The sequence below is a fragment of the Poecilia formosa genome, unplaced genomic scaffold, assembly GCF_000485575.1.
Source record: "Poecilia formosa unplaced genomic scaffold, Poecilia_formosa-5.1.2 Scaffold34, whole genome shotgun sequence".
In the NCBI taxonomy this organism is placed as follows: Eukaryota; Metazoa; Chordata; class Actinopteri; order Cyprinodontiformes; family Poeciliidae; genus Poecilia; species Poecilia formosa.
Window position 1 is genome coordinate 1,110,848 of NW_006799973.1, and position 26,048 is coordinate 1,136,895.

At 41.5% G+C, this 26,048-nt stretch overlaps 2 protein-coding genes across 6 annotated transcripts; one reads left to right on the forward strand and one right to left on the reverse strand.

The window, feature by feature from the left end:
• The first annotated feature begins 80 nt into the window (after positions 1-80).
• On the forward strand, positions 81-8,528 carry foxj2 (forkhead box J2). Its single transcript, XM_007550053.2, has 10 exons — positions 81-444; positions 769-1,114; positions 1,196-1,270; positions 1,377-1,478; positions 3,726-3,842; positions 3,934-4,369; positions 4,455-4,640; positions 4,776-4,877; positions 5,453-5,785; positions 7,079-8,528. Exons 2-10 carry the CDS (start codon positions 797-799, stop codon positions 7,186-7,188), a joined length of 1,779 nt encoding a protein of 592 aa, XP_007550115.1. The 5' UTR covers positions 81-444; positions 769-796; the 3' UTR covers positions 7,189-8,528.
• epn1a (epsin 1a) lies at positions 7,931-25,002 on the reverse strand. Of its 5 annotated transcripts, none has more exons than XM_007550051.2 (13): positions 24,905-25,002; positions 18,608-18,770; positions 18,302-18,403; positions 17,961-18,119; positions 17,381-17,509; positions 16,693-16,813; positions 16,459-16,610; positions 16,212-16,283; positions 14,157-14,240; positions 13,002-13,281; positions 10,547-10,711; positions 10,114-10,356; positions 7,931-9,350 (listed from the first exon to the last, which is right to left on the reverse strand). In XM_007550051.2, exons 3-13 carry the CDS (start codon positions 18,368-18,370, stop codon positions 8,884-8,886), a joined length of 1,941 nt encoding a protein of 646 aa, XP_007550113.1. In that variant the 5' UTR covers positions 18,371-18,403; positions 18,608-18,770; positions 24,905-25,002; the 3' UTR covers positions 7,931-8,883. The 5 variants fall into 5 exon arrangements, with proteins under 5 accessions (XP_007550113.1, XP_016525995.1, XP_016525996.1 ...); XM_016670509.1 differs by having other exon boundaries at positions 14,151-14,240; XM_016670510.1 differs by lacking the exon at positions 24,905-25,002 and adding an exon at positions 24,683-24,704 and having other exon boundaries at positions 14,151-14,240.
• Positions 25,003-26,048: the final 1,046 nt, after the last annotated feature.

Here is a 26,048-nt window from a genome sequence, read left to right on the forward strand (position 1 = left end):
GGGTTTTGTCCTCGTCTCAGTCTGCCCACCCTCCACATATGTGATGTGTTGACTTAGTGTGGTGGAAAGTTCACGTGTTTCTTTGCAATGCAAACCTGACGGGCCCAGGAGGAGGGACCTTCTCCCAGAGGCGGGAGCAGAAAGTGAGCTCATACCGGGGGAGGAGTGAGTGACGTCTTTCTGGTAAAGTCAGAAAGGGAGGGGAAGGGCAGAAGGAGAGAAAAAGGAAGCTCTCCGATTAGTATTTTGTGTATATTTCTTCAAAGTTACACAAACTTTCTCAAACGGAAGGTGGGATCGGTTTCCCGGAGGACGCCGCTGCGCTGAGGAGGGAGATCCGACGGTGGAGGGAAGGCGCCAGTTTGACAGCAGACGTGCACAGCTGATGACAGCATAAAATATTAACACTTCTCAAGGCCCTGGGCCTCGAGTGACCAAAGAAAGGTAAGCAAAGTCGGCCTTCTTCTTTCAAAAGAAAAAAACAACAAGCAGAGGTGGAGGTGGCACATTTGCATGATTGCATACGCTCGCCGTGTCTTTGCTTGTTGATGGAAAAGTTCTCAGAGCGGCACAGTGTGTCTTGTGTGTGAGCTAAACTGTTTTGTAAGAGACGCTGGCAGGAGGAACAGGAACAGAGCAGCCGAGTCTCTCATAGTTCAGGCTGACGGGCATCTCCTCTGGGACCGGTCACTGTTTCTTAAAAGAAAAAGAAAAAAAAAAAACTTTGTAGGGAATGTTAATCCAGTACTGCGTGCTTTGGTCCTCCAGATCCTGGACAGAGGAAATAAGAAAAGAAATGTCTTCTGACTTGGACTCCAGTCTCACCAGCATTGACTGGCTGCCCAAACTGGGAGTCAGCAGCCTGCGCTCGGGGAAAGAGAGAGGAGGGGAGAGGGAGAGAAGGAGAGACAAAGGGAGAGAGAGGGGCGACTTTGTGCCGTCAGTGCCGAGCCCCTCGCCATCAAACTGTAAAGGGAAACCCCCCCACAGCTACGCCACCCTCATAGCCATGGCGATAGCAGCTGCACCAGAGAGGAAGCTGAGCTTAAACGACATCTACACCTGGATAAGCAACACTTTCCCTTATTACAGCCGAGCCGGCCGAGGATGGAAGGCAAGCTCTACCTCTATCCACGTGATACTAGAGTGTAACATTATCATAACTGAATCACCTGAATCTTCTTGATCTCAACAGAACTCCATCAGGCACAATCTGTCCCTGAACAAATGCTTCAGGAAAGTTCCTCGGCCACAGAATGACCCCGGCAAGGTGGGCTGTCACTTAGCACGCTTATGTGGGAATGTTCATCTTGTAGGATAAAGAAATGGTTTTGAAAAAAAACAAAAAAAACAACAACCTAATCCTGTATTTCCAGGGCTCCTATTGGACGATGGATGGGCCTCCAGAGTCCATGAGTCCGGCAAGGGCTCCAAAGCGCCCCTATCCTGAGGAGGAAGAGGAAAAGGAGCTTCAGCATGTATGGTTGATCTTAATTATTACATCCATACATTACTCATGTTTTATTCATACATATATATATATTTTTTTCATTTTTGGGCTGTAATAATGTCTAAACCTTTCTTTGCCAAGCCCATTAAAACAGCGAAGCCCCTTAACACAGGGGTGTCAAACACATTTTTATTTGGGTCATATCAAGACCATGAATGTTCTCAAAGGGCCGGTTGTGCCTTGATGTGTTGATAACGTACTTATTATCAAACATAGCATATTAACAAATAACATTTGACGACTACTGCTTAAAATTAGACCGTATTAAACATCTTTTCACGTTGATGTAATTTGGCACAAAAGAAACTGAAACTACTTTGATTTGATTGAAAAATAAAAAATTAAGCACAAAACTGTTTTTGAAGGCGTGTATATGTGGTTCTTAATGTGATTCTCTGGATTCTAGTGGGCCACATTAAAAGCTACCATGGGCCAGATTCGGCCCCCGGGCCTTGAGTTTGACACCTGCGTCCGTAAGATCTTACAGAAACCCAAAATGATTTGGAATGTCTTTTTTTTTATCAATACCATTAAATTGAAAGACCTTTAAAATGCTCGTGTTTTGCAGACCAATTACATAGATGTGTTATGTGTTAAAAGTGGAACAAAACCCTTTATTTTTCTGCTCAGATTTCAAACGGCTTCCTGAAGGTCTTTCATCGTTTTTCTTTTGAGTTTTTTCTGCCTTTTCCGAGTCTAGTTTAGTCCTCTAGTGTCAATGTGTGGCGGCTACGATGTCATTCAGCTGCCTTCCGGTTCAAGCTGTGGTCACATATAAAGGAATAAATGCAGAAGTTGATTTATTTTTGCTTAATTATGAGTTAAAAAAAAAAAAGAAGCCAAAGACTAAAGTACGTTTATGATTACCACCGCAGAAAGCCGACTCAAGACTTTTGCACACACAAGAAAAAGCTTATATTCTGTCACCATGGAAACCAAATTCAGCTAGTGGACAGACTTTGCTGACCAAGGAGTCACACTCGTTGCCTATTCAAGTCTTCCGGCTTCCCAGGCTGAAGAGTTGAGTGATGATCTACTCCTTTAAAGGGAGACTACTTCATCTGTTCACTAAGATAAGAACAAAAAAAATCAATTTTATTGGTTTAAACTCTCAACTACCAGGTGCTCAGTGGTGAGCAGTTTCACCTTGTGAGTCTGAACCCTGAACTCAACCCCCTTCACCACGTTACGGTCTGAAAAGAGACGGCCGTCTCTAATTCTTCTGCAGTCACTGCGCTTAACCAGAGGAAGGCGAACTGCTCCCATTGGGTCAGAGGTCAGCCTCTGCCTCAAAGTAGCAGAGGGCCTGGCTCACTGTACATGGTAACGGGAATTGTATTAACAGGTTGATTGTTCGCCTGCAGTAATGCGGACGCTGTTGTGGTGAAAAAGAGCTGAGTTAATTAGTGAACCTCTCAGTTTACCGGTCCGTCTTTGTTCTGACCTTCGCCTGTGGTCAATAGATATGGACCATGACGAGAAGGTCCTGGAAACAAGTGGCTGAAATAGATAGCAGGGCTCAGTCTTTGTGCAGCTTCCTTCTTGGACTGGGGTAATTGTACAATTTCACTTAACACTGAAAATGTGCTAAAACGATTGTACTCATGTAAGAGTAGCGCTACTTCAACACGGTTTTACTCAAGTAAGAGTAAAACGTAGAAATGACTCCAGTTTGAGTAAAAAAAAAGTATTTGGTGCAAAGGTCACTCAAATACTGTGTAGCTGATCAAATCATCAATCATTTATGCTTAAAAATTGCATCATCAGACAGATCACAATATTGATATTTTAGAGGACATATTGAAGGTAATTTTTATGAATAACAAATTACAAAATAAAATCGGGCAAAAGAAACATTTTCTTTTGATTTAAAACTTTTGAGACTTTAGCAAAAAACTGCAGGTGTGTGTCTGTGTCTGGTGATACTCCTCACTGCTTCCCAGACATGCACTTTAAGAGCTTTTCCTTCACTTTTCCTGGTGTGAAATAATATTCCTGTGCTTCATTTTTTAAATGTGAGAGATCGTCAGCCTGTGAACAGGTTTTGGAGGTTAGTCACAGTTTTCTGCTCTGCGTTCAGAGCGTGGGTGTAGGACCGGAGCGCAGACTCGACTCTGTTGTTTTTGTTTTGTTCTGTGCATGCCGTAATGCTGCATTCCTGTGGGATTTCCTCTTCTTATCCACGCTTTAAAGGCTGATTCTGTGCTTTTTACAGATTCCTCCACCTGCAAAGGCGGCAGCGGTGAGAGGGCCCTCTCCCCACCTGGACCCGCAGTTCACCACGTCCCCAGCCAGACCCACCCAGCACCCTCCGTCTCCTCCCCCACACGAGGTAGACTCACTCACTCCCTCCTTCCCTTCCAGCTCATATTACAGCCACGTTTGACGGGTTTTACATAGAAGTCTCATCTTCGTCTTCGCAGGAACCGTCGCCCTACATGTCAGCCCATGCCTCTGCTCTACCTGCCTCCCATTTATCTGTTTCTCAATCAGCTGAGCTCCCGCCAGCAGCCCCCATGTCATCCATCAATTCCTTCCCTCCTCCCCTCCCGCCTGGCTCCACCTTTTCTGTCCCTGCAGCGTCTGCAGCTGCTCCCTCTTACTCCAACTCAGCCCTGTCCTTTCCCGCCAACTCGGGTCCTCTACCCGTTCCCACTTTTTCCTGCACTTCCAGCTTTACGCCTGTTTGCACCGTGTCCGTTCCCAGCTCCTCCTGCCCTGCCCCAGCTCCGGCGGCGTCGGGGCACCACGCCGCCGACCCTCCTCTGCGCTTCTCCTTCGAGGATCTGAACATACCGGACCTGTACGCCTCCTTCAAGTCCCTTTTCAAGACGATGCGTGAGAGGGGAGGCTCCATCTGTGAGTATGCAGGCCCGTTCAAGACGCACAACCGCGACACACATGAGCGACTCGGAGGAATCACTTGTTTTCTTTTCCCTTGAAGCGGACGTCGCTCCCCTGCTTGTTCCCAGTAACGACACTACGCCTCTTCACACCCCAACGCTGCCGCCGTTCTCCCCTCACCCCGCGCCTGCGCTGACTGCACCGCCAGTTGCAGGTCAGCAACCGGTTGCAGGTCCACCGGCCACGGCGGCCGTGCAAGCTCCACACCCTGCAGAGTCGCAACTCAGTGAGTCTCACGTTAATATCTCGACCCTGAGATTATCTACTGCCAATAAAACCTGCAACATGACTAAAACAAAAAGTATTTTCATTTTTTTTAAAAAAGTTTCCCTCCCTCCTTGCCTCCCTCCTCCCCCTGCAGCGGTGCCAGCCGATTGGTTCAGCAACACAGATTCGCTGAAGGAGAGCTTCCGCATCGCCAGCAATCTGGACTGGGCAAACATAGACCTGTCCAGTCACCCAGGTCTGTGCTGCTCGCCGCCATCGGATTTAAAGGGCCAGTTCACAACATTTTTGTCCCCTCCTGTCATGGGAGAGCTTTTGATTTACATAACGAGGTTCTAGGATATCTGCCTCCAAATGTTCTCTTGTCAATGCCCACTTCCTGTTTCCCTGACACCAATCAAGATGTAATTAAAAGGATATATGTTTTTTGTAATTCAGTTCATAAACTGAATGCATAGAGAGCTTCATCACATAAGCTAAATAAGTTTAAAGTGTTTATTTATGTTAATTTGGTGATTATGACCAGAGGTGAGGAGAGTACTTACACATGTTACTCAAGTAAGAGCAATGATACTATAATGCAGGTTGTAGAAAAACTACCCCTTGAAGTACTCTTCTCCCTCCCTCCCCCCAACAGTTATTCAAGTATACATAACTGAATACAGGATACAGGATTTTATAGATTATTCCTTTCTTTTATGAACAGTTGATTCATTTCAGAAATTCAACCAAGGGCTTCGTTGTACGTATTGCAGTAAAAGTCACCGGATCTTCTGTATTTTAACAAAGGTGTCTTTATTTTCTGCATCCCAGACCTGCTGGAGAGCATGAAGCAGGCTGAGCTGTGCGACTGGGCCCTCGACCCCGGCCTCTTCACCTCCCTCTGCGACTCTCTGAACCGCTTCTTTTCTCAGAAAGGCATGATCAGCCCTGGAAACAACTCCCCAGTTACCCACGGTGCACCTCACTTCCTGCAGCCGTCGCCGCTGACGTCCAACCCTCCTCCGACCCTCACCAGCCTCACTCACCCCTCTCCCCTGCCCTACCCCAGCAGTCTGCCTCCCACCAATGGCACACAGCTGCCCCGGAGACCCCCACCCATGCAGGGGCCCGCTCTACAGAGACCACATCTGGCGAACGCAGCTGGTGAGCAGCAGACATTTTAAGCTGATTTTAGGGAAATTTCAAGGAAATCTTGACCTTTTATCAGCTTTTTTTTTTTACACACATAATGTAAAACATTTGCAAGATTGAGATGCTTTTTTTTTCTCTCTTTTCCTATTTCAACCATTCAAACTTCACGTATTTCATAACTTTTATTCAGACTTTTATTTCCAACATAAAGAACCTTCTCAATCGATGTGCACTTTGAAACCAAAGTACTTCCATATTTTCAGATAGAAAAGTTATTCAAGCTGTCAAGCAATTACGCCAAACATATTTTACCTTTTGGCCTAAAATTACAATTTGTTTTAAGAAAACTTTTGACAAAAATGTATCCGAACCGTGTTGCTATGCTGTTGCTAAGGACTCAAGAGTTACAAACCTTTCCGAACAAACCCTTCTCACTCCCACAGATATTACTCTTCGTAAGCAGTTCCTAGATCCAAACAGGCAGATTTGGTCCCTTCAGTCGATGTATCATTTAAATAGTATTCACTGTAAAATCCCACCAGAGTGAAGATAATCTACACTTTCACTCCAACTCAATACCATAAAGAGCAAAAGGTTAGAAGGTGTTGCACTATTTTGGAAAAATATTTTGGAATATGAACATCGTTCATTTGAGGACACTTTATGTTTATATAATATCATTTTAACCCTTAAGGAAATACACAAAGTGTAGCCATTTAGTGTATGAGTGATCAAGTATGTTTTAAATACACACAGCTTGAACACATGAACCTTTAATCATTTCTTAGCAAGTTTTTCAAATTCCATTGTTGCAAAGAAAGTGGAGATGTCTATAACTGCTTTCTTCTATATTGTTTTCTTCCACTCAACTTTCTCCTAATATCCTTGGATAAATCCATCTTACCTTTTTGTGGCGTTGCTGAATCTACTGGCACAGTCCTCTCCATAACTATAACATAAAAATATACATATTTTTTAATCTGCCCAGTTTCTGAGAAACAGTGTTTCTGAGAAACAGAGTTTGAGGTTTTCATCAACTATGACTCATTATTTGAAAAGAAATCAAAGCATCAAAATGTGTGAAATGACATTGAATTGCCCAAATGAATGAACTTTTTGAAGGTTTCTGGAATGGATGCATCCATCCCTTTTGCCATTTTGGCCTTGTGAAAACCGAAAGGCAGTTTGTCACTGCGACAATTGAAAAGGAGAAGTTAATTAGAAATCTATTTATTTTCTTTTTAATCTCTCACTTCCTTTGAGGTCTAAACTTTCAGTTCATGTTTCCCTTTTGCGTCTCGGCAGGGATCCATCCTCAGCCCGGGGCGCCACGACAACGTCCTCCACTGAAGAACCTGCACAGCAACAGTGAGGAGTTCCAGGATGACTTTGACTGGGACTCTCTCATCCTTTGAGCCTCACTTCCTTGTGATGGAGAAAAGAAAAACAAAACAAAACAAAAAAACACCAAATATTTCAGCAAAAAACTTCACTTCCTGTTTCCCCCGACAGCAGGTCTGGGATCAGGTTCATCACTAATGACTGAATCTTAAGAGTTTTACGTTTGTCTTCATTTAAATTCATAGGCTGTAATATTGTATTGCTTATCTTTTGTGGGTAAGTGGCTTCATATGTTAGATTTTTTTTTTCCTCCCAAAAGATACAGAAGTCATGAAAAACAGTCACACACACACACACACTCCCTGTTTTTGTTTTATTTCATAAATTTCTGTAGATTTTTTTTCTCCATTTTTCTTTTCAAATGTGAATGTTCACAGTTGACACCACACAAAAGTCAAACTTACCCAATAAAAGATACTTCTCTTGATATAAAATAATAAATTCATCCAAGCTAAATTAAAAGAGCAGTATGGAGCATGTCTTCATGTCCCCGTGTTGTCTCCGTTCACTCAACGAAATAATTGTCTCTTTGAAGAAGCATCGGCTGAAACTCCCTTTACAAAGAAAACAAAGGGGATGAAACACGAGGACAGTGTTGCTTTGGGTCGCCTGAACTCCAGGCATCCCAGCTGAAATAGGTAATTCAAAATAAAAGATTGGCAGAGAAATCACGACCCATAAAATACCTCATTGAAAATCCAACCTTACATATCATCACAGGTGATCGTTTTCAGAAATGCTTTTTTTTTTCCCCCCCCATTCAGTCTCGCTGAAATGAGATCAGACACGAGGAGAAATGGGACAAAGTACTGAAACAAACACAAAACTGGCATCTGATAAATAAGCATTTGTGTTCTCATTCGCCCTCGGCCGCAAACAAACACACTCGGTTTGTTATTCCTGCCATCAGACCACATGTCAGAGCTTTTTTTCCCCCTACAACAGGAGGGAAAGAAAAAAAATATATACGCATCTGATCTAAATGGCATCATCACATGATTTTCCTTGTTTATTAGTTCCCAAGTATTGGAAAAAAATAAATTATACTCAACATTAAATTAAATTAAAAGTGAACTGGTTGAAACAGTTTGACCACATTGTGACCGAAATGTTAATGCAGGTTTTTTTTTTTTTTTTTTTATCTCAGTCTGGGGCTCCGTTTAAAAATCATCCTTCATGCACTCGTTTCATTTCAGTGATTCAGTGTTTGTCTTCGCTCTAGACGGAGGGACAGAGGGAGGAGGAAGAGGCAGGTACGACAGTTTCTCTGCTCAGTTCGTTAGTGGCTGTGTGACCTCTTCCTCCGGCTCCCTCCGTGTGCAGTAGTACTATGAGTGGAGAGTGACACTACTGGTAAAAGAAAAACAAAACTTATTGCTCTCACTGACTCACCGTTCATCACAACTCAACAAAAGACTGGACAGAAACAGAAGGTACAGAACAGAAAGAGATCGGAAATAAATACTTCTATTTGACACAAATTTTGAAATGAAAGGGACAAAAAAAAGTGGAGAAATAATCTGAAATGAAATTATGCCTTTAAAGGAAAATAACGTTTTTGTTCTTTTTAATGTAGACATTTTTGTGGATAAATCTGGTGTTGGGGGTTGTCGATGAATGAATGAATGAATGAATGAATGAATGAATGAAGGGGGTAGCAGGTACGACAGCTGAGGCAGAAAGGTGAGCAAAGTAGTGGTGACGCGTCCTCAAAGAAGAAACGGATTGGTGCTTGCTCCCGCCGTTCCTCCGCCGCCCATGGAGCCTCCTGCTCCCATCATTCCACCTGCTCCTGCGGGCCCACCCAAAATCTGCTGAGGGGGCGGCATAGCTCCGGGCCCCAAGAGGGCAGAGCCCGGGGGTCCCATCGGGGAGAGCCCGCTGAACGGCATCCCCATAGGGCTGGCTTGCATCATGCCCAGGCCCATCCCAGGGGGCCCCATTCCTACGCTCATCGGCCCCAGACCCATTCCTGGTTGGACCATGCCCAGCATGGGGTTGGGAGGCACAGGACTGGTACGCAGGCCGCTCAGGCCGAGGGACGAAGGCTGGGGGGAGATGGAGGTCATGGATGGGGCCACGCCGAACGGGTTGGAGGAGACGGGTGTCGGTGAAACGCCCCTGCTGGAGATGGTGCTGCCCGGAGTCACGGCCATGCCGGGGGCAGGAGACGAGCCTGCAGTGCAGAGATAACAGGTTTATTATTAATAAAGTCTGCAATATTCAACCAGAAAATCCTGTAAGTAGGGGCGCAACGATTGCAGTTTTCTGGCTGATCACTGATTACCAATCATTAAGATGCCCAACCTGCTGATTTAGATACACAGGTACACAACACACACCTTTTTTTTTTGTCTGTAAGGAAGCTAAATAAAAAAAAAAAGACAGGCAGTGAGTAACAAACAGGGAAGTGAGGGTACAAACAGCCAAACCTCTCTCAATGGAGAGCAGAAGAGGACAGTGGTTGATTTTTAGACCTTTGCTGAGGCAGATGGACAAGATCGGCTTCACATGTAAGTATTGGCCAATCGTTGATCCCCATACAATTACAAAAATCGAGGTTGATTTATCAGCTGGACATAATCCCAAGTTTAATAAGTGGTGGATTAACACATCTAAATATTGTAGCATCTTAACAGAAAAAAGTGACTTGCATTTCTGTAAAAGGATATAAAGTCTTCCTCAAGACGCTGGTTGTTAACAGGAAGAAGTTTAGTGGAAGGAAAAGGTTTGCCAGTAGCAAGGATAACTGCAGTCTTGAGAGGATTGTCAAGAAAAATCCTTTCAAAAATACACTCTAAAGCCTTAATTTTAGATACAATAATTTCAGACTTTTTAAGGATCTGCGAACAACCTGAATATACAAGCTTGACTTTCTGAAATGAGAGATAAAGAACATGTTGATCTGAGACGCGCCTGTGGTGCAGCTGCTTTCTCACCTGTGTTCTGAAGGAAGGGGTTGTTCGACGAAGAGGCCGAGATGGAAGGAGGCGGCGGCTGTTTGGGTTTGGGTTTGGACGACACCAGGGAATCGAGGTCAACGAGCGCCGCGTTGGGGCCGAGGAACGACTCCGGAGTCTTACGAACGGGAAGCGAAGAGCCGAGTGACGACAGGTCAAAGGGCACCGGCGAGCCCGTGCTGTCGCAGCCCGTTGTTGAAGAGCCTCTTCGCTCTGGATCCCCTGAGAGTGAAAAGGGAGGTGTGTATGTGTGTGTGTGTAAACGAGACGCACAAAAACAAAGCAAGCTGAATGTAATGAGTCACACTCACACACACTACAAGAGGATGAAATGTGGGTGGGGTTACTGAGATTCTGCACCTGAGTGTGTGTGTGTGTGTGTGAGTCCGTGTAGGTTCAGCTGTGAATGTACCTGTGCCATTAGTGTGTTTGGCGGAGCCACTCCAGATGTCGGAGGTGATAGGGTCAGAGGCGGGGACAGGCCCATCCTTTGCCCAGGGGTCCACCGGTCCCCCTGAGGAGGACGTGCTGGGTGGCACGGGGGAGCCCCAGGGGTCAGCACTGGGTGGGGTCACGGCTACAGGGGAGGAGGGGAGATGCAGGGAAGGGAGGGATTAACACAACACCATACAGGTAACGACCCACAGCATGGAGGGAGGTGGAAGCTGAGCCGGGTTCAAACAGAAGCACTTCTCTCTCCTTAACCTCTCCACCCCACAAACGTCCTGACTGAGGTCAGAAGAGGTCAGCTGCATTTGTTGCTGTGACTCAATTCGAGCTCAGCGGAGGTGAAGGAGAGACAGCAGGAAGCAACCTCAAACATTTAAAAATAAAAATAGAAGCCAAAAAAAGGGCAACAGAAGAGACAGTGCTCCATTTGAGACGCAGCCAGTCCCTGAGTAGAAACAAGAGGATAAAAATCCCTGGTTTAGACACAGAGGGAGAACGGACTCAGCATGCCTGCTTTCCTTCAGACAAAACCAAAGCACACAGAGGGGAGTTTCGACCAAAGCTGCCATGATGTGACCCATATTTTTATTACTTTATCTCCACTCTTATGCTGTTGATTCTCGCACATATTTATCCAGAAAGCCTGATGAATCCAGTCAGGCGTCTCTGGAAAACAAACCTAGATGACGTTTAACTTTCCACTTTTAAATTCAAAGTGCTCAGTCACTTGCTCTGGGTGGCATTAATTAGCCCTCCAACAATATTGTAAAGAAACTTGGTGTCATCTTTCACCAGGACATGCTGCTTAAATCATGCATTCATCAACTTTCTTGGAGTTAATTCTTTGACCTCCATATATTAATTCTTCATCATCACCAGAAATATTAAATATTAAGAATTCAGTTTATTCAAATTGCTGCAACAAAAGCTGTCGGGAACTCAAAATTGGTCCAATTTTACCATCTTTCATTTGGCTCAGTTATGAAGACAGCAGGAAACAACCTCAAACATTAAGGCCCTAAATTACAACTAATCTTAATTATCATTCCAACAGTAAATTTGTTTCTGACAGACAGAGACAGACATTTATTAATGGAGCAACATTAAAAAAAAACAAAACGTTTTATCCGTTTTCATCTAAAATAAGATCTTTACACCCTCAATGTATTTCCATTAGAACAAATGAATTGCTTATCAATTTTTTTTTTTTTTGCATGTTTCTCCTGGTAATTTGTAAAAACCCTGGTACATTTCAGTCAACAGGAACCTGGCAGAGATGTGAAATACCTTGGGCTTAACTATAAACAAACAAAGCTTCATTTTGTTACTTTTTCCTGATATTTTTGTCAGAGTCTTTTCCTCTCCGGAGGTCGAAACTGGAGAAAGTCAGCAGGGGGAGCTTCAGACTGGAGCGCTTTTCAAACATCTCTACTAGAGGGTCGTCTGAACGTTTCATGAGTATTTGCAGTATATTTGTAGACGAAACACTTGTGCTGACAGAGCACCGAACCTGCAGGGATGAACTGTGTGTATGTACTCTCACCCAGAGGACAGAAAGGGGCTGCATAAAATGAACACACTCACAGAGGCAGCGTGCATCAGTGTTTTCATGCTTAAAGTCCGTTATCAATACGTGGTTGTTTTGTGTATTTAAATGTGACTGTTCCGACCTAAATGTTCTTTTGCGCTTTGGAGAGGTCTCATTTTAAACCTGGTGCACAGATAATCACTTCAGCTGAGCTTAAAGTGATTTCCGTAGTTCCTCGTAGTCCAACCTTTTGTGAAGCAGCCTTTTATTGTTCTGATTTCATGTTTTCCCCTGTTACTCTTAAGGTTTGTACTGTAGCTGGAGCTGCCACTGAGAGTCGTTTCCTCAGCAGATTGGAGCTGCCTAAATGTTTCTTTTGCAGAAAAAAAAACCTCAAGGTTCTCTGCTACAATTTGAAATTAAGAGAACATAATGACCTGCAGTTGAGATGCCTGAGATAGAAAGGCAGAAGCAAAATGCTGAGAACACTCAACCAATTAGAAATGTGTAGAGCCCCTCCACCACAAACCCCACCCTGAGGCTTCAGAGCAGTCTTAATGTGCTACAGCCCTAGCAGGGCTGTTTTTACCCCAGAACTCTGTTTAACTTCCTGGGCACGTAAAGGAAGGACCCCAGTAAAGACTCTGGTTCCTGGAAAAGGTTCCTGCGGTCGAAACGCCCCTTAGGTGGATGAGAAGATCAATTATGAAAGGATCATGACATGACTGGATGTAAATACACACATTTTGAACAGAGAATATGAGGTTTGAAACAAGCAAAGGTTTTGGCGTTCACATCCTCTTCGAGTCAGAAACAGACTTCTGTTTTAAAGCTCTGACCTTTATCCACTAAGCTGATGCAACATCAACCAAGAGCTGTGGCAGCGTACCTGAGTTTCCCCAGGGGTCGACGTTGTTAACCTTGTGGGATGTCTCCCCCCAGGGGTCTGGAGGAGGGGCTACAGTGGGCGCGGTTCCTCCACCCCAGGGGTCAGTGCTCGTAGGGGACGTGGGCGAAGCTACTCCCCATGGATCTGTGGGGGCTGGACCCCATGGACCAGAGGCAGAGGGGCCGGACAGTGTGAGGGGAGGGGAGGGGCCGGCAGAGCTCACAGTGGCGTTAGCAGGAGCCCCCCAGGGGTCCACTGCACTCAGCTCCATGAGCGCACTCTGAACAGGGAACAGAAAATGGAATAATGTTACTACAGCGATAGGATGTGAAACCTGCACCGCTTTCAGTTCGTCCTTTCGTTCTGTTCTTTACGCTTCGTGATCAACTCCAAGGTCCTGACATGGAATGTGGGGTTGAAGCCACATTACACCCACCCACCGCTAACCCATAACTTTAAAGGCCATGGGACTCTTGGTTGCTTCTCTGATTAAAGCTTATCTATCAGCTTGGGATATCGGCCATATTTTTGTAGGTTTGCAAAGCATGCTCTCTGATTTCATAAAATAAACTGAATAGTTTGACATGTTCAAATCCTGTGACATAGTTTTATAACATTTGCTTGATCTAAATGTCTTCACAACTTTTTAACCTCGATTTATCGGCATTTACTAATTCAGTGATTTGGGGATTTTAATTAGGGGATCAGCACTCACCAGATTTTTATTACTAAAATATTTTGAAAATCACAAACCTGTCAGTCACAAAAAGTTTTTGTTTGAACTGTTAAAAAAAAAGAAGTGAAAAGCGCTCAAACTGCAAAAACACAAAATCTTAGCTAGTACCTTTGGTCTAGTTCAAGTATACTAACTTTCAGGTAACTTTAACAGGAAGATATAGAAGCTTGTTTTAAGTAGAAAGTATTATTGACTCTAAACAAGCTCATATATCTTGTTGTAAGGTAGCTTTGCCTTATTTTCATGAGAAACTAGACCAAAAATACTTTGTAAGATTTTGAATTTTTGTAGTGTAAAGGTTTGAATTTGTTTGGAGGATATCTAATATATCAACGGTTATTATGTCCACCAAAAACAAAGGTTTCTAATTGAGAGATGCAAAAATGTATGACTATACAGGTCAGTATACCAACACATACCTCTTCTGGTTTTGGTTTCTCTCTCTTGCTTTCCTCAATGGCCATCTGCAGTCTCAAGTCGTCGCCTCTCCGCAGCCGCTCCTCCTGCCAATCACACACACACACACGCACACACACACACATGCACACACACAAACTGACGTTAGCAACCTAATAAGACAACATGAAATCAGACACGTGATCCATTTACAACTCAACAAAAAAAAAAAATCTGAATTTGTGAAAAATAATCCTAAAGACCATCAATGATCAGAGTTTATGCGCTTCAATAAGCCAAACTAGAACTGTGTTTTCCAGAATGTCCTAGCTGCAGGATAGTTAGCATGCGCTTTACTTGTTTACATTGCTCCTGTTTGGCAATCTTACCAGGAACTGGCTGAATAAAGTCGAGAGTCTTTAAAATTTACTCTATGAAATAGCTAACAGAAGAGAAATGTGGAAATGTACCCAACTATTAACATCCAACAGCCTGCAGATGAGCATAAGACATTCTTACAAAATGCTGCCTCTCATGCTACAGTATTACATGGAAGACTGGTTATAACACAGCGGAACAACTAATCCCTGAATAAAAGGACCGTATCGAACACCTGTAGGTAAAAACAACAATGAAATCATGTCCAAAATCTCCTTAAAACTTTTATAGCATTAGTAATAAGCTGCATAAGTGATTTAACCATTGATCAGACAAATTGTTTTGCACACAAACAGCAACAAAGGTGTGAACTTCACAAAAAGTGCAGCGGGACAGAAGAAGCTTATCTGTAATCAACGCAACAGTTAGATGCATGCTGGAAGGAAGAGGGATCAATACTTACAATCCACACTTGGGTTATTATTATGGAAAAATATTTGTCTCTGCCATGCATATTTAACACTTTAATCATGGATCAACTGCTTGAAAGCTCATATTTAATATACAGTGCAGTGAAAAGGCATTTCCCCATCACAGATCTACTCTGGTTTTGCTAGTTTGTTGTATTTAAAAGCATCAGATCAAACCGGTTTTAAAGCAGTTATTTCATTTAAATGGGGGGAAAAAAAAAACCCCAAAAACTATCCAAACCAACCCGGCTCTGTTTGAGACAAAAACACTTAGCCACATTTTGCGGTTCAATGTCACTAGTCACATCCAGGCCTGATTATAACCTGACCTGTAGAAAGGTCAAGGAACCACTCAAACAGGACCTGAAAACACATGTGGAGCAGAAGAAACGAATCACTGACACCTTTCAGTCTGGAAAGGGTTAGCAAGCTGTTTTAAGGCTTTGAGACTCTTGTGAATCACCGTTAGCCTTCCAAAGAGTCGCCGGCCAATAAAAATTATTCTAAGAGCGTATCAACAACTTAACACAAAATAACTCAAGAACTGTAGGCTGTGTTTGCTTCAGCTAAGGTCAGTGTTTACGACAATAAGACGCCACTTCAAGCAAAGTTCAAGGGGCCAAAACCACTGCTGATCACAACAAGCATAGTCCACTTTAGACGGTATAGCGCCAATCATGTTAACAACTCTCCTAGTAGTTGAAAATGTATAAGACTAATTGTCAGTTCTAGCAGTCATCGATACTGCGTTTTATTGGTTTTAGAGGAACTTTTTCCACATAGTGCTAGGCTGATTCGGAAAGCTTTTTTCTTTCATTTCTAAGATCAGTTAAAGAAATGCATATTTTTTTTTTATTCTGGTTATGTCTGTCTGATATAAAATAGGTTTGAAGCATTTAAATGTGGCAAAAAAGCAGAAACAGAAGTTATAAAAGGGGCAAACACTTTTTGAAAGCACTGTATCTCATTAAAATGATTGGAATCAGGTCTTTACATGTATTCTATGAATGCAAGCGCTGTAAAAACAGAAAGCAACAGCTTAACTCAATTATCTCAACAGAATTTTAATAGTCTGATGAAAATGTGTCTAGGCAGCAAAATCAAATGAGCATTAATTAATTTCCTTGAATAATCAATATTTAGTATTGAGTTGAGAAATTCCATCTGACAGAAAGACAAATAGTGGATGACTGGCTCCCCAGTCAGCTCAGCACACTCCTTGCCCCTGACCTTTTGGTGAATCTCTTTGCTGAGTGTGAGTGCATAGCGAAGATCTGCATCCTCCAGAGGGTCCGCGCTAGTCTGGGGGAGGTCAGCAGTTAAATTGTGAGAGCAAAGCTAGGTGTACAGCAGCAGGGAACACGATCCTTAATATTCCTCTGTGTGTGCTGCTGCTCCTGTGTTGCAACTGGAAACAGGTTAGGTAGAGCGCAGCGTAAAAAACCCCGTCTGGTCGGGTTGAACCACGCTAAGTTACCTGCTCTGCCTCCTCTTTACTCATGGCCAGCGCCAACTGAAGCTGCAGGTCTTCCTCTCCAGAGCTTTGTGGCCATGCCTGGTCAGGATCTCCAGAATGAGAGCCCATGGACAGGCTGCCCCCAAGACTGGGCGCTGAGGGGGCCGAGGAGGCTGCAGCAGAGACAAATACGTAACGATGAAACGATTCCCTCATTCAGGAGTGGCTTATTTGTATCTTATTCAGCTGTCTCACCACTGGTGGTCTGTGCCATTTTCTCTTTGGTTTTAAGGGCGTGGATCCTTTCTTCTCTTAGTTTCTCTTCATCTTTTAACAACGTCACCAGCTGCTTAGCTTTCTCTCTCACATTCAGGCCCTGGACGAATTAAAGTCACAGATGAAAGGTGTTTGTTAACTTGACATTGATTAGATGAATGCAAAACATGCCAACATCTTGAGTGTATATGGGAAAGTAGACAGACTGTGTGGCCGTATCACGATGAAATGGCAAAGCGTTCAGAATTCAGTTGTATTGGATTGGGATTTTGGTTTTTCAGACAGAAAATAACCTTTAACACTTTTTAAACATACATTTAATCAACTAATCATCTGTGTCACAAATGACTCTTTTTATTGGTCTGTTGTAACTCTTTAAATTTCAATAATTAAATCTATTAAAATACACCTGAAAACCAGGCATAAATTAAGATTTTGTTTTTTGCTTAATACAATACTTACACTCTAAATCATTAACTTTGCTAAATTACTCATTACCAGCAACCAACTGGCTATGTGAGGTTGTGTGAGAGGTCAGAAACAATGTAGCACAAACTGTCCCTCAATGAACCAAGTAGCAAGTCAAAGTTTGCCTACAGTCAACAAAAGGAGATCAAACCTGTCAACTTTTCTTTTCAGCTTTGCGAGGATGGTCATGTTTGGTTACCTGGTCTTTGCCATCTCTGTCTATGTACTGAAAATCCTTCAGGGTCTGGACTGCATAAATGTTTTCCCGACACTGTTGAGCTACGCGCTCTGAGCCTGTCTTGATCAGATACTCCATAAGAGTCATAGCCTGATAAAGGGAAAAAAGCATAAAGACAAAAAGGTAACAGAAAAAAAGATGCTTCATGTCCCAAAAAATAATCACATTTACAAACACCAGTGATAAAGTTAAAAAGGGAATGAAAGGTCAAAATTTATATACAAAACTGAACTTATAGTCTCAACTCTGCTATCACTTTGTCTTATAAAATAGCAAAACCTGTGATTATTGTAACTGTTGTCTTGCACAGGCTGTGGCATTTTCTCTACTCCTGAAACAAATAACTATCAACCAGTAAGGCAGGAACATTTGAATGCTGCTCGCATGCGTTCTTATTAGAAATCAGAACCAGATCAAATGACGACCAACAGGTCAAATCTTTGAAAAAGTAAGCAATCAGATGTTGGCCTCTAGTTTTTGACTGGTGAATCTCTAAATGGTGATTTCAGATGATTACCATCTTCAACATGACGTTGCATACCTTGTATACATGTCTCCAGTTCTTTCCATGGTCATTCAGTCGTTTCCACACCATGCTCATGATTTCTGAGAAGGCCACAACATTGTAGGTCAGATCTGCTATCTCTGACATAAGAGAGCTGCTGGGGCCCCATGGGTCATTGGATGTTGCCTCTCTAACCTGGATAACAGCACAGGAGGGGATAAAATAGAGGACTTGAATAGAGGATTTAAATTGTCCTCTATTCAAGGTCTGTGTGATTGCATAAATGTCTAATGCACACAAAATAACGAATGCAGGATAGCCTTCAACTGCAGGGAAAAAAACAAAAAGAAAATCCAGATAAAGCGGAAAAATGTAACCTTGATTTCAGCCTCTGAATAGTTGTGGACGATGTTCTTTACTTGTCGCCGCAGCGAAGAGGTCGACATGGCAACTGTCTAGCCACAGACTTCAGTATCAATCTGCACATAAAGATATGCAAGATTTAAAAGATTAAAGATGATAAGGCAACATATTTTTAAATTATATCCAACAGCAAACAGGAAGAAGAGAGAAACTGATCGTCGAAATATGTAGGAGAGAGAAAGATTGGCAGATCTTAAAATGTACATAATCCAAGACATTTGTATGAAAATTTGTCTTCAACAGAACAAAAGACCACATACATCTGTTTCTCAAGAAGTGAAGTGAAGAAAGGGTTTCCCTCTTTGTAAACTTCTGTTTCTCAACCTTGGCCACCACTCATTCATGGAGCGTTTTGTCTCAGTTTATCTTTTTCTTCCCGTGACGACATTGGGCCTGAAAACCACAGATGATGGACGACGGAAACTGCAGGAAAATAAAAATGAAAACTGAAGTGAAGTGAAGAAAAGATATGCAGCACAAACAGGGAAGATCTTATGTCATAACTAACTTTAAATAACCGTTATAGAATACAAAGCGCATATTCATCTTGAGAACATCACATGATTTGTTCCTGACCCACACATGGTCAACAGAGAAAGAAAGATTTCTTCATTTAGTTAAAATATTCTGCTCCAGAGGAGGAGATAAATTTTCCCTAATTGTCAGTAATAAAAAAAAAACAGTCAATTCACAATTCTTAAAAAGAAGTGGAAACTAAAATGAAGAAAAACCTAACATTTGTTGGAGCATTGCCTTGCAGAATGAACTGAAATTTTAACTATTTCAAGAAATACATAACATTAACCAATTGTTATTTCTAGTTTTGTCTCAGAAAGCATCAACATTTTATCATGAAAGTCAACGCAAAAGAATCAACACATTTCACTGAAATCTCTAAAACAGAGTCCAAATGCTTCTTGTAGATTATTATTATGAATTTGTTCACACTTGTGTTTACCACCAACCCCTATTGATGCAAGTGTTACACATACCATACACAGAGATCCAATCCAACCTCCCACCCCCTTTTAGGACCTTTAATAGAACCCAGGTTATAGATGGCCAATATAGATACACAACAAGGTATGAAGAATACAGTAATAAGCAATGTGCTACAGCTACTAAAAATGAAATGCTAAAACACATAATCAATAACACAAATGCCTAAATTTAGATCTACTGTTTGCACTATTTGCAAACTAAGTTTAAAAGGCAGTTTAACATCAATTTGACAGATAAAACACAACGATTTTCTTAAAAGTAAATGCAGATAAATTTAAGATGTAAGCGATAAGTACCTAGAGGTGTACTGGTACATGAAAGTACAAGTACAAAACATTGTGTGCCTCAGTCAGTTTGATAATTATCTGAACTTTGAACTCTGCAACCAACCTATTTGTTTAACTCCAGGTAATAATACCCCTTATCACTACATTCCCTGCAAATGACCAGAAACCCATGAGCTTTCAGCAACAGAGCACATTTAGCTAGATAAATGGATTATATGCGTTTGTTGCCCTAAAATAAGCCTAATATGTTCATAATAGAATGATGTTAAAGTGTTCAGAATTGTTTTAAAGGATTTACATTTTGAAAACAGATGTCAGTCACTACACTACACAGAAAAACCGAGTGGTGAAATTATTTTCTGGTCCACTTTATTTGCCTAACAGACTATCTTGCAAAATCGCTCAAACCCCTTGAACGTCACATTACAAGTACAAGCTTTGATGGATTATATTGGGAAGGGAAGTGAAAACGACGATATACGGTTTGCACAAACAAAAATCTTTAAAGTGCAGTGTACATTCATTCTGTCCATTCTTCTTTGCAAAAGAGTTCAGGCCAATTCGGACTGGAAATGGATCATCTGTGAAAGCTCATTTCAAGCCCTGGTTTAGATTCTGAACTGGATTTAAATCTGGACTTTGACTGGGTCATTAGGCTTCTATCATAGCTCAAGCTGAATGTTTAGTGCTGCCGTCTTGCAGGAAGGTGAACCCTGCCCTGGTCTCAAGCCTTTCCAGCTTCTAACAGCTGTTTAGCTCCACCCACCTCCCCTTGAACTGACCAGGATCTTATTCTTGCAGAAGACGATGCTTCCCACAGTATGACAGTGCCACCAGCATGTCCAGTCTTATTTTTTATTTTTTTTGCCACACACAGTGTTTTACATAAACCAAAAAGGTCAAGTTACCCTGGGCTTCTTATCTGATTTTTCTGAATTTTCTCTCCTTGTCCAGTCTGTCGTACTTTTTGTAGGTGGACATGCCTTGGTAAGTTTGCAGCGGTGTCAAAGTCTTTCCTCTTTTAGAAATGGACCAAAACTTGCTCTTTGCCATGTTCAAAGGTCGGTGTATAGTTTTATAACCTAACCCAGTTTAAATAGTCTCCACATCTTAATCCCCGACTTATCTGGAGTGACCTTTGTCTTCATGATGCCATTCAATCACTAATGTTCTCAAACAAAAATCTGAAGCCTCCGCAGAACAGCTTTATTCATATTCAGAGTAAAATACATCGAGCTCCATTTACAACAAGGTAACTTTTCAAGGCAACCAGTTATTCTGGATTTCATTTAGGGGTATAACAACAAATGGGACCCTTGAGATCTAACCTTTGGACACCACTGTTCTAGACTGGATGCTAAATTGATGTCAGACTCTAAGTTGGACACAAACATCATGGCCTTATCTTAATGGCACCAAATGAATGACATCTGCAGCATAATTGTTCGATCCCACACCAACTTCTGAACATCGCACGCACGATATTGCTAACAGAGCAGGCTAAGCACTTGTTGCTGACCGGATGCATCACTTCACTGCCACAATCTGCAGTTTCTCACGAAACAGAAAGCTTATGGCCAAAAAGTAGCAAAAACAATGCAAGAAACCAAAGACTTTCTAAAAACTCCCTTACAGTGTTCATTCCCCTGACAACACATTCAGATTTTTAGTAATGTTTTTCAAAGTGCAGTGAAAATATATATACTGTGCTCAGCTGCTCTCTCAACTCCCTTCAACTAGTAATTTAATGAACATCTTCCTATAATTATGCAGCAAAGCATTGCCAGGTAACCAAGGCACAAGGATGTTCTTTATATTCCTTCATGTTCTAGGAAAACCTTGTTATTCTGCTGCACTTTGACACAACTACACATGCAGAGTAGTTTCTACAAAATGTTCACTGAAACAGATAGAGAGAGGATGTATAGACTAAACTGCTTTCTCAAACAAGACCCGATATTCTTTGGAGTTGGTTTATAAGTTAATGAGACGCTTGACTTTTGAGGTCAGGAAATATCAAATCTGATACAAAACAACCCCCTTTACTTGGTTCAAACAAGGTTTTGGCAAGTTAAAACAATGTCATACAGAACAAGACATTAATATTTAAAGTTACACACAAAACCACTGTTGCAAAAATCAGTGAAGCTCTATAACAAAGTTCATCTTACACAGAATAATCTACGATAAGAGACATAACATATCCTTTGTGTCCCAGTCAGACGTCAGCACTGTCCCTGACACCTTGAGTAACTATCAGGTTACATTGACAATAGTCAAATACTGCTGCTCCCAACTAGAGCAATGCACACATCTTCATCTCACAGCTAAGTCTTTATTCTGATATTACCTGGCAGGGAAAAGTTCTGTATTTCAAAGGAAACAGTAGACATTGCCCCCACACTCAGCATTTATGACGATCAGGGACAGCAAACCTCTTCCTCACTTATCTTATTCACTGGTGGCAATATTTTAGCTTTCTTTAGCTCATACTTTTACCTTCAGGTAGACTGTGGTTCTTGAATCTAGTGACGTTACAGAGAAGCAGCTTCGTGGTAACCTGATGTTGACTTTTTACAGCATTAAATATTCAAATATTGACAGAAAACTTTAGCTGTTAATTTCACGCCAAGTTATGTAAATGAGGCTCCTGTACATTTCCAAACTTAATGTAGACTAAACTCAGGATTACTCAGCCGCCTGTACTTAATTTAGTCCATCATTGTTATGTTTTATTTATTGCCATAGAGTTACTATTTCAGACAAAGTAGCCTAACACTTAAAGAAATGCACATGCTTCCAAAACAACCCTGTAAAACAGAGAAGCAACAAAGAGGAAATTCACCGCCAGTGCTACATTTAGTACATCACAACTCCTTTGCCTTCTCTTTATACTCCTTTATAAATGGAGAAGGTAACAATTAAAAAAACTTGATGTGTGCTTAGTTATGGTTTAAAACCATAACTTTGTTGCAACCATCACACCTTCGTTAACAAGAAACTAAAAATGCTGTTACACCATGTTGAGTCTGTTGACTGTTTCACAATGTCCAGAGTGAAAATCACTGCTTGTTGCAGCTATTGATTTTTGAAAAGTAAATTTTTTTTAACCATTTGAAAAACTGCAAGATAAAAAGCATCTGCTTTTACAACTACCATCTTTTTTTTATTATTATTATTTCCTGAACATAATTAGCCTAAAGCCCAGTAGGCCTGTCTGTGAGCAACTATGTGTTGCTGTCTAGACTGTAAAAGCAGAAAACAACACAAACTACCCTCTAACTATACAGCAATAGTCAATCAGTCATGCATTTTTTAAATAACAGACACTGTCAAGGGTTATAAGGTTCACTAAGACGGCAACGTCTTAGCTACTCACAGCATAAGCTGTGAGTAGCTTATGCACAATCTGCATAAGCTACTCACAGATTGTGAGTAGCTTATGCAGACAACTGGTAAAAAAAAAAAAACAACATGAATTCCATCTTCACATAATTTGATATTTGAATTGAATAAAAAAAATAGTTTCATGGCAATATATTATCCTAATGAGAAAACACCTCAATGCTTCTATGAAATATTATCAAATATATTCTTTCCATGCAGAACATAAAATAAAGGTAATTAACAATTGTCAGAGACGCACCAATATGGCTTTTACTGGCCGGTAGCGATTAATAATTTTTTAAAAACCTTCCAACAACTGGTCAGAACTAGGGCTGCAAAAATGAAACGTATATTATTATAGCTGACTATTATTTTGTCAATTTTGATAATGTTTTTTTTACTCAATTATTTTTCCCATCACTCCAGTATCCCCCACAACACTCTATGAAGCTTCAACATCAAGATCTAAAAATATCTACACCAGACGTGTGAACATAAAATACAGTTCAAGCCCATCAAAGTGGCTGAATAGGTTGCTGGCAAGCGCAGTTTGAACATATGGCACATATAATCTTGTAGCCCACCAAATATTGCAACTAATAAGTCCTCTGTGGTTGGGACACATCATACAATGAAACTGAAATGTGATTGACATTTAATTCATTGTGCTGGTCTAGTCAAAACAATCCATCTTGTGTGTACAAACTTATCCTTGCGGGTACACAGGACAAACAACCATGGCAGCACACACCGATGCCTAATGTCAATTTAGAGAGACCAATGAACCTCACAGCTATGTTTTGGACTGTGGGACTGGAGTACATGGAGAGAAGAAAGACATCTCAGGACTTGAACCCAGAATCTTCTTGCTTCAAGGTAACAACGCCACCAACCAATCTTATAAAAATTGTTGGTCCCCATCATCCTATAACACGGTCCAAGCTGTCCCTTGGGATATCAATATCAACCAAGTTGAAACTGCAACTGCATTTACAATAAGAGCTACATGCTGTGCTGCCCTACTTCTTAACCTGTGACCACCACACCTTCCCACATTACAGGATGCATCATTTGAAAAGTTCAAGTTTGGCACTACAAAACCATGCCTGTAAACAGATTTTTTAAAAAACCTTAATTTATATAATACATCGAGAGCAACGTGCTAAGGCTAAACGTGCACTATTTTATTGCTTTCAGTGTATTATATCAGGTAATAAAGTACCCCGCCCAGTAACCTAACCCAGAGATAAACCAAACAACGGTTGGTTGCCCAGTCACACACACATCTACACTTGCTCCCTGTCACAGCAACCAAGCTGAGAGGCTAACGAAAGGTTAGAAATGGCAACAATAATCAAGTTCATGGGCATAAACTCGCATTAAACGAGCATTACCGCACCTCTGAGTCTCCATGTTGAACAAAGAGAGTGAAATAAACCACCACACTAACGGTCCCCGAAGCAAGCAACTCTTCCCACAAAGCTAATCGAAACTGTTGACTAGCAGTTTCCCCCATAGTCTGGCTTTTTAAGTGAAATGAAATGTACAAGCCGGGACCAAAAATGCCCTAATAAGTAGGCAACGGAACCTAGAGCAAAAATAGCTATCCCATTCATGACAGTGAATTACCCCCCCTCTATAAACAAGGGTTAAGGTTACCTGTCAGTTTGACTGATAAAGAAATCACTTGCTGCTAGCTATCTGGCTAGCATCTAATGCTAGTTCGCAACTTGCAGCATAATTGCTTCCTCTGGACGGGATTTAGATGGCAAAGACACGTCCTGCTTCAGGACAGTGTTGACTACCCTCACCTAAAGCACAAAATCACACGGAATGTTGACAACAAACAAAAATATATATATAAATGAAGTGTGTACTGACCCTGTTGAAGCCTGAATGTACGAGGAGATGGCCGAATTTCCGCTTCCGTTCTCGCCTACAGGAAAGACCGCACCCCCTGTCGCTGTGTTTTCCTGCGATGGTAGTAGAGCTCATGAATAATTCAGTATCATTTAAAACACGCTTAAATTAAAGTACTAAAGCAGAACTATGCAAATATTTACACACAAGACTGTAGTCTTCAAAATCACATTAAGGTACTTCTAATATTATTCATCTTTGTAAGGAAAGAACTCCTTTTTTCAAGGCTTTTACTTATTTCTTTGTTTTGGTTTGTTTTGCATCTTTATTTTACATGAAAAGCCTGGACTTCATTGTTTTTGACATAATAATGAAGTCAAAAAGTAAACAGAAACTACAGTTTTTGCTATAAATGTGTACTTCACTGTGTTTATTCTTCTATATCAATTCAGGGTTACAGTTTTTTGAGACAAGAAACAAGAAAACTCATCAACAGACCAACCTCAGTAGTTTCTCAAGTAAAACACTAGACAAACAAAAGACTAAATGCACGTATAAACAACAGTGACACACATTTAACTAAATCCAGCCAAAATTACCTTCGTAAATTGTGTCACCGTTATCTTTAATATTTTTTTTCAGAAGTGCATTAGCTCAATTCATCCACAGAGGGGCAGTGTTCAGCTACTTGTAGCTTCAAATTAAACCATAATTGTCTGATTCCTGTCAGTGATCGTCAGAAAAGCAAAGGGGGCCCTTTAAATCAGAACAACATGGACTCCTGTTCTGCACCTGGGATGAAGACTCTCCTTTTATGTAGCAAATCTGAATGCTTTTGTTTCTTCTGCTGAATGTTTAGTGATGCAAACATTTCAGCATGACCCAAGAAAAGTTTAGAACTGTATATACCCATTTTATCATACAATACCATTCCATACCATACCATACAATTTTATTTCTAAAGCACATTTAAAAACAGCAATTATAGCTGAACAAAGTGTTGTAATTAAACAGCAACATGAAATTGGAGAGGACAGACAAAAAAAAAAGACACATACACACACGCACACACGCACACGCACACGCACACACACACACACACACGCACTGTAGCAGAGAACTGTGTGGTGTCGGTCTTGATTTTGGAGGAACAGCCTTGATTCCA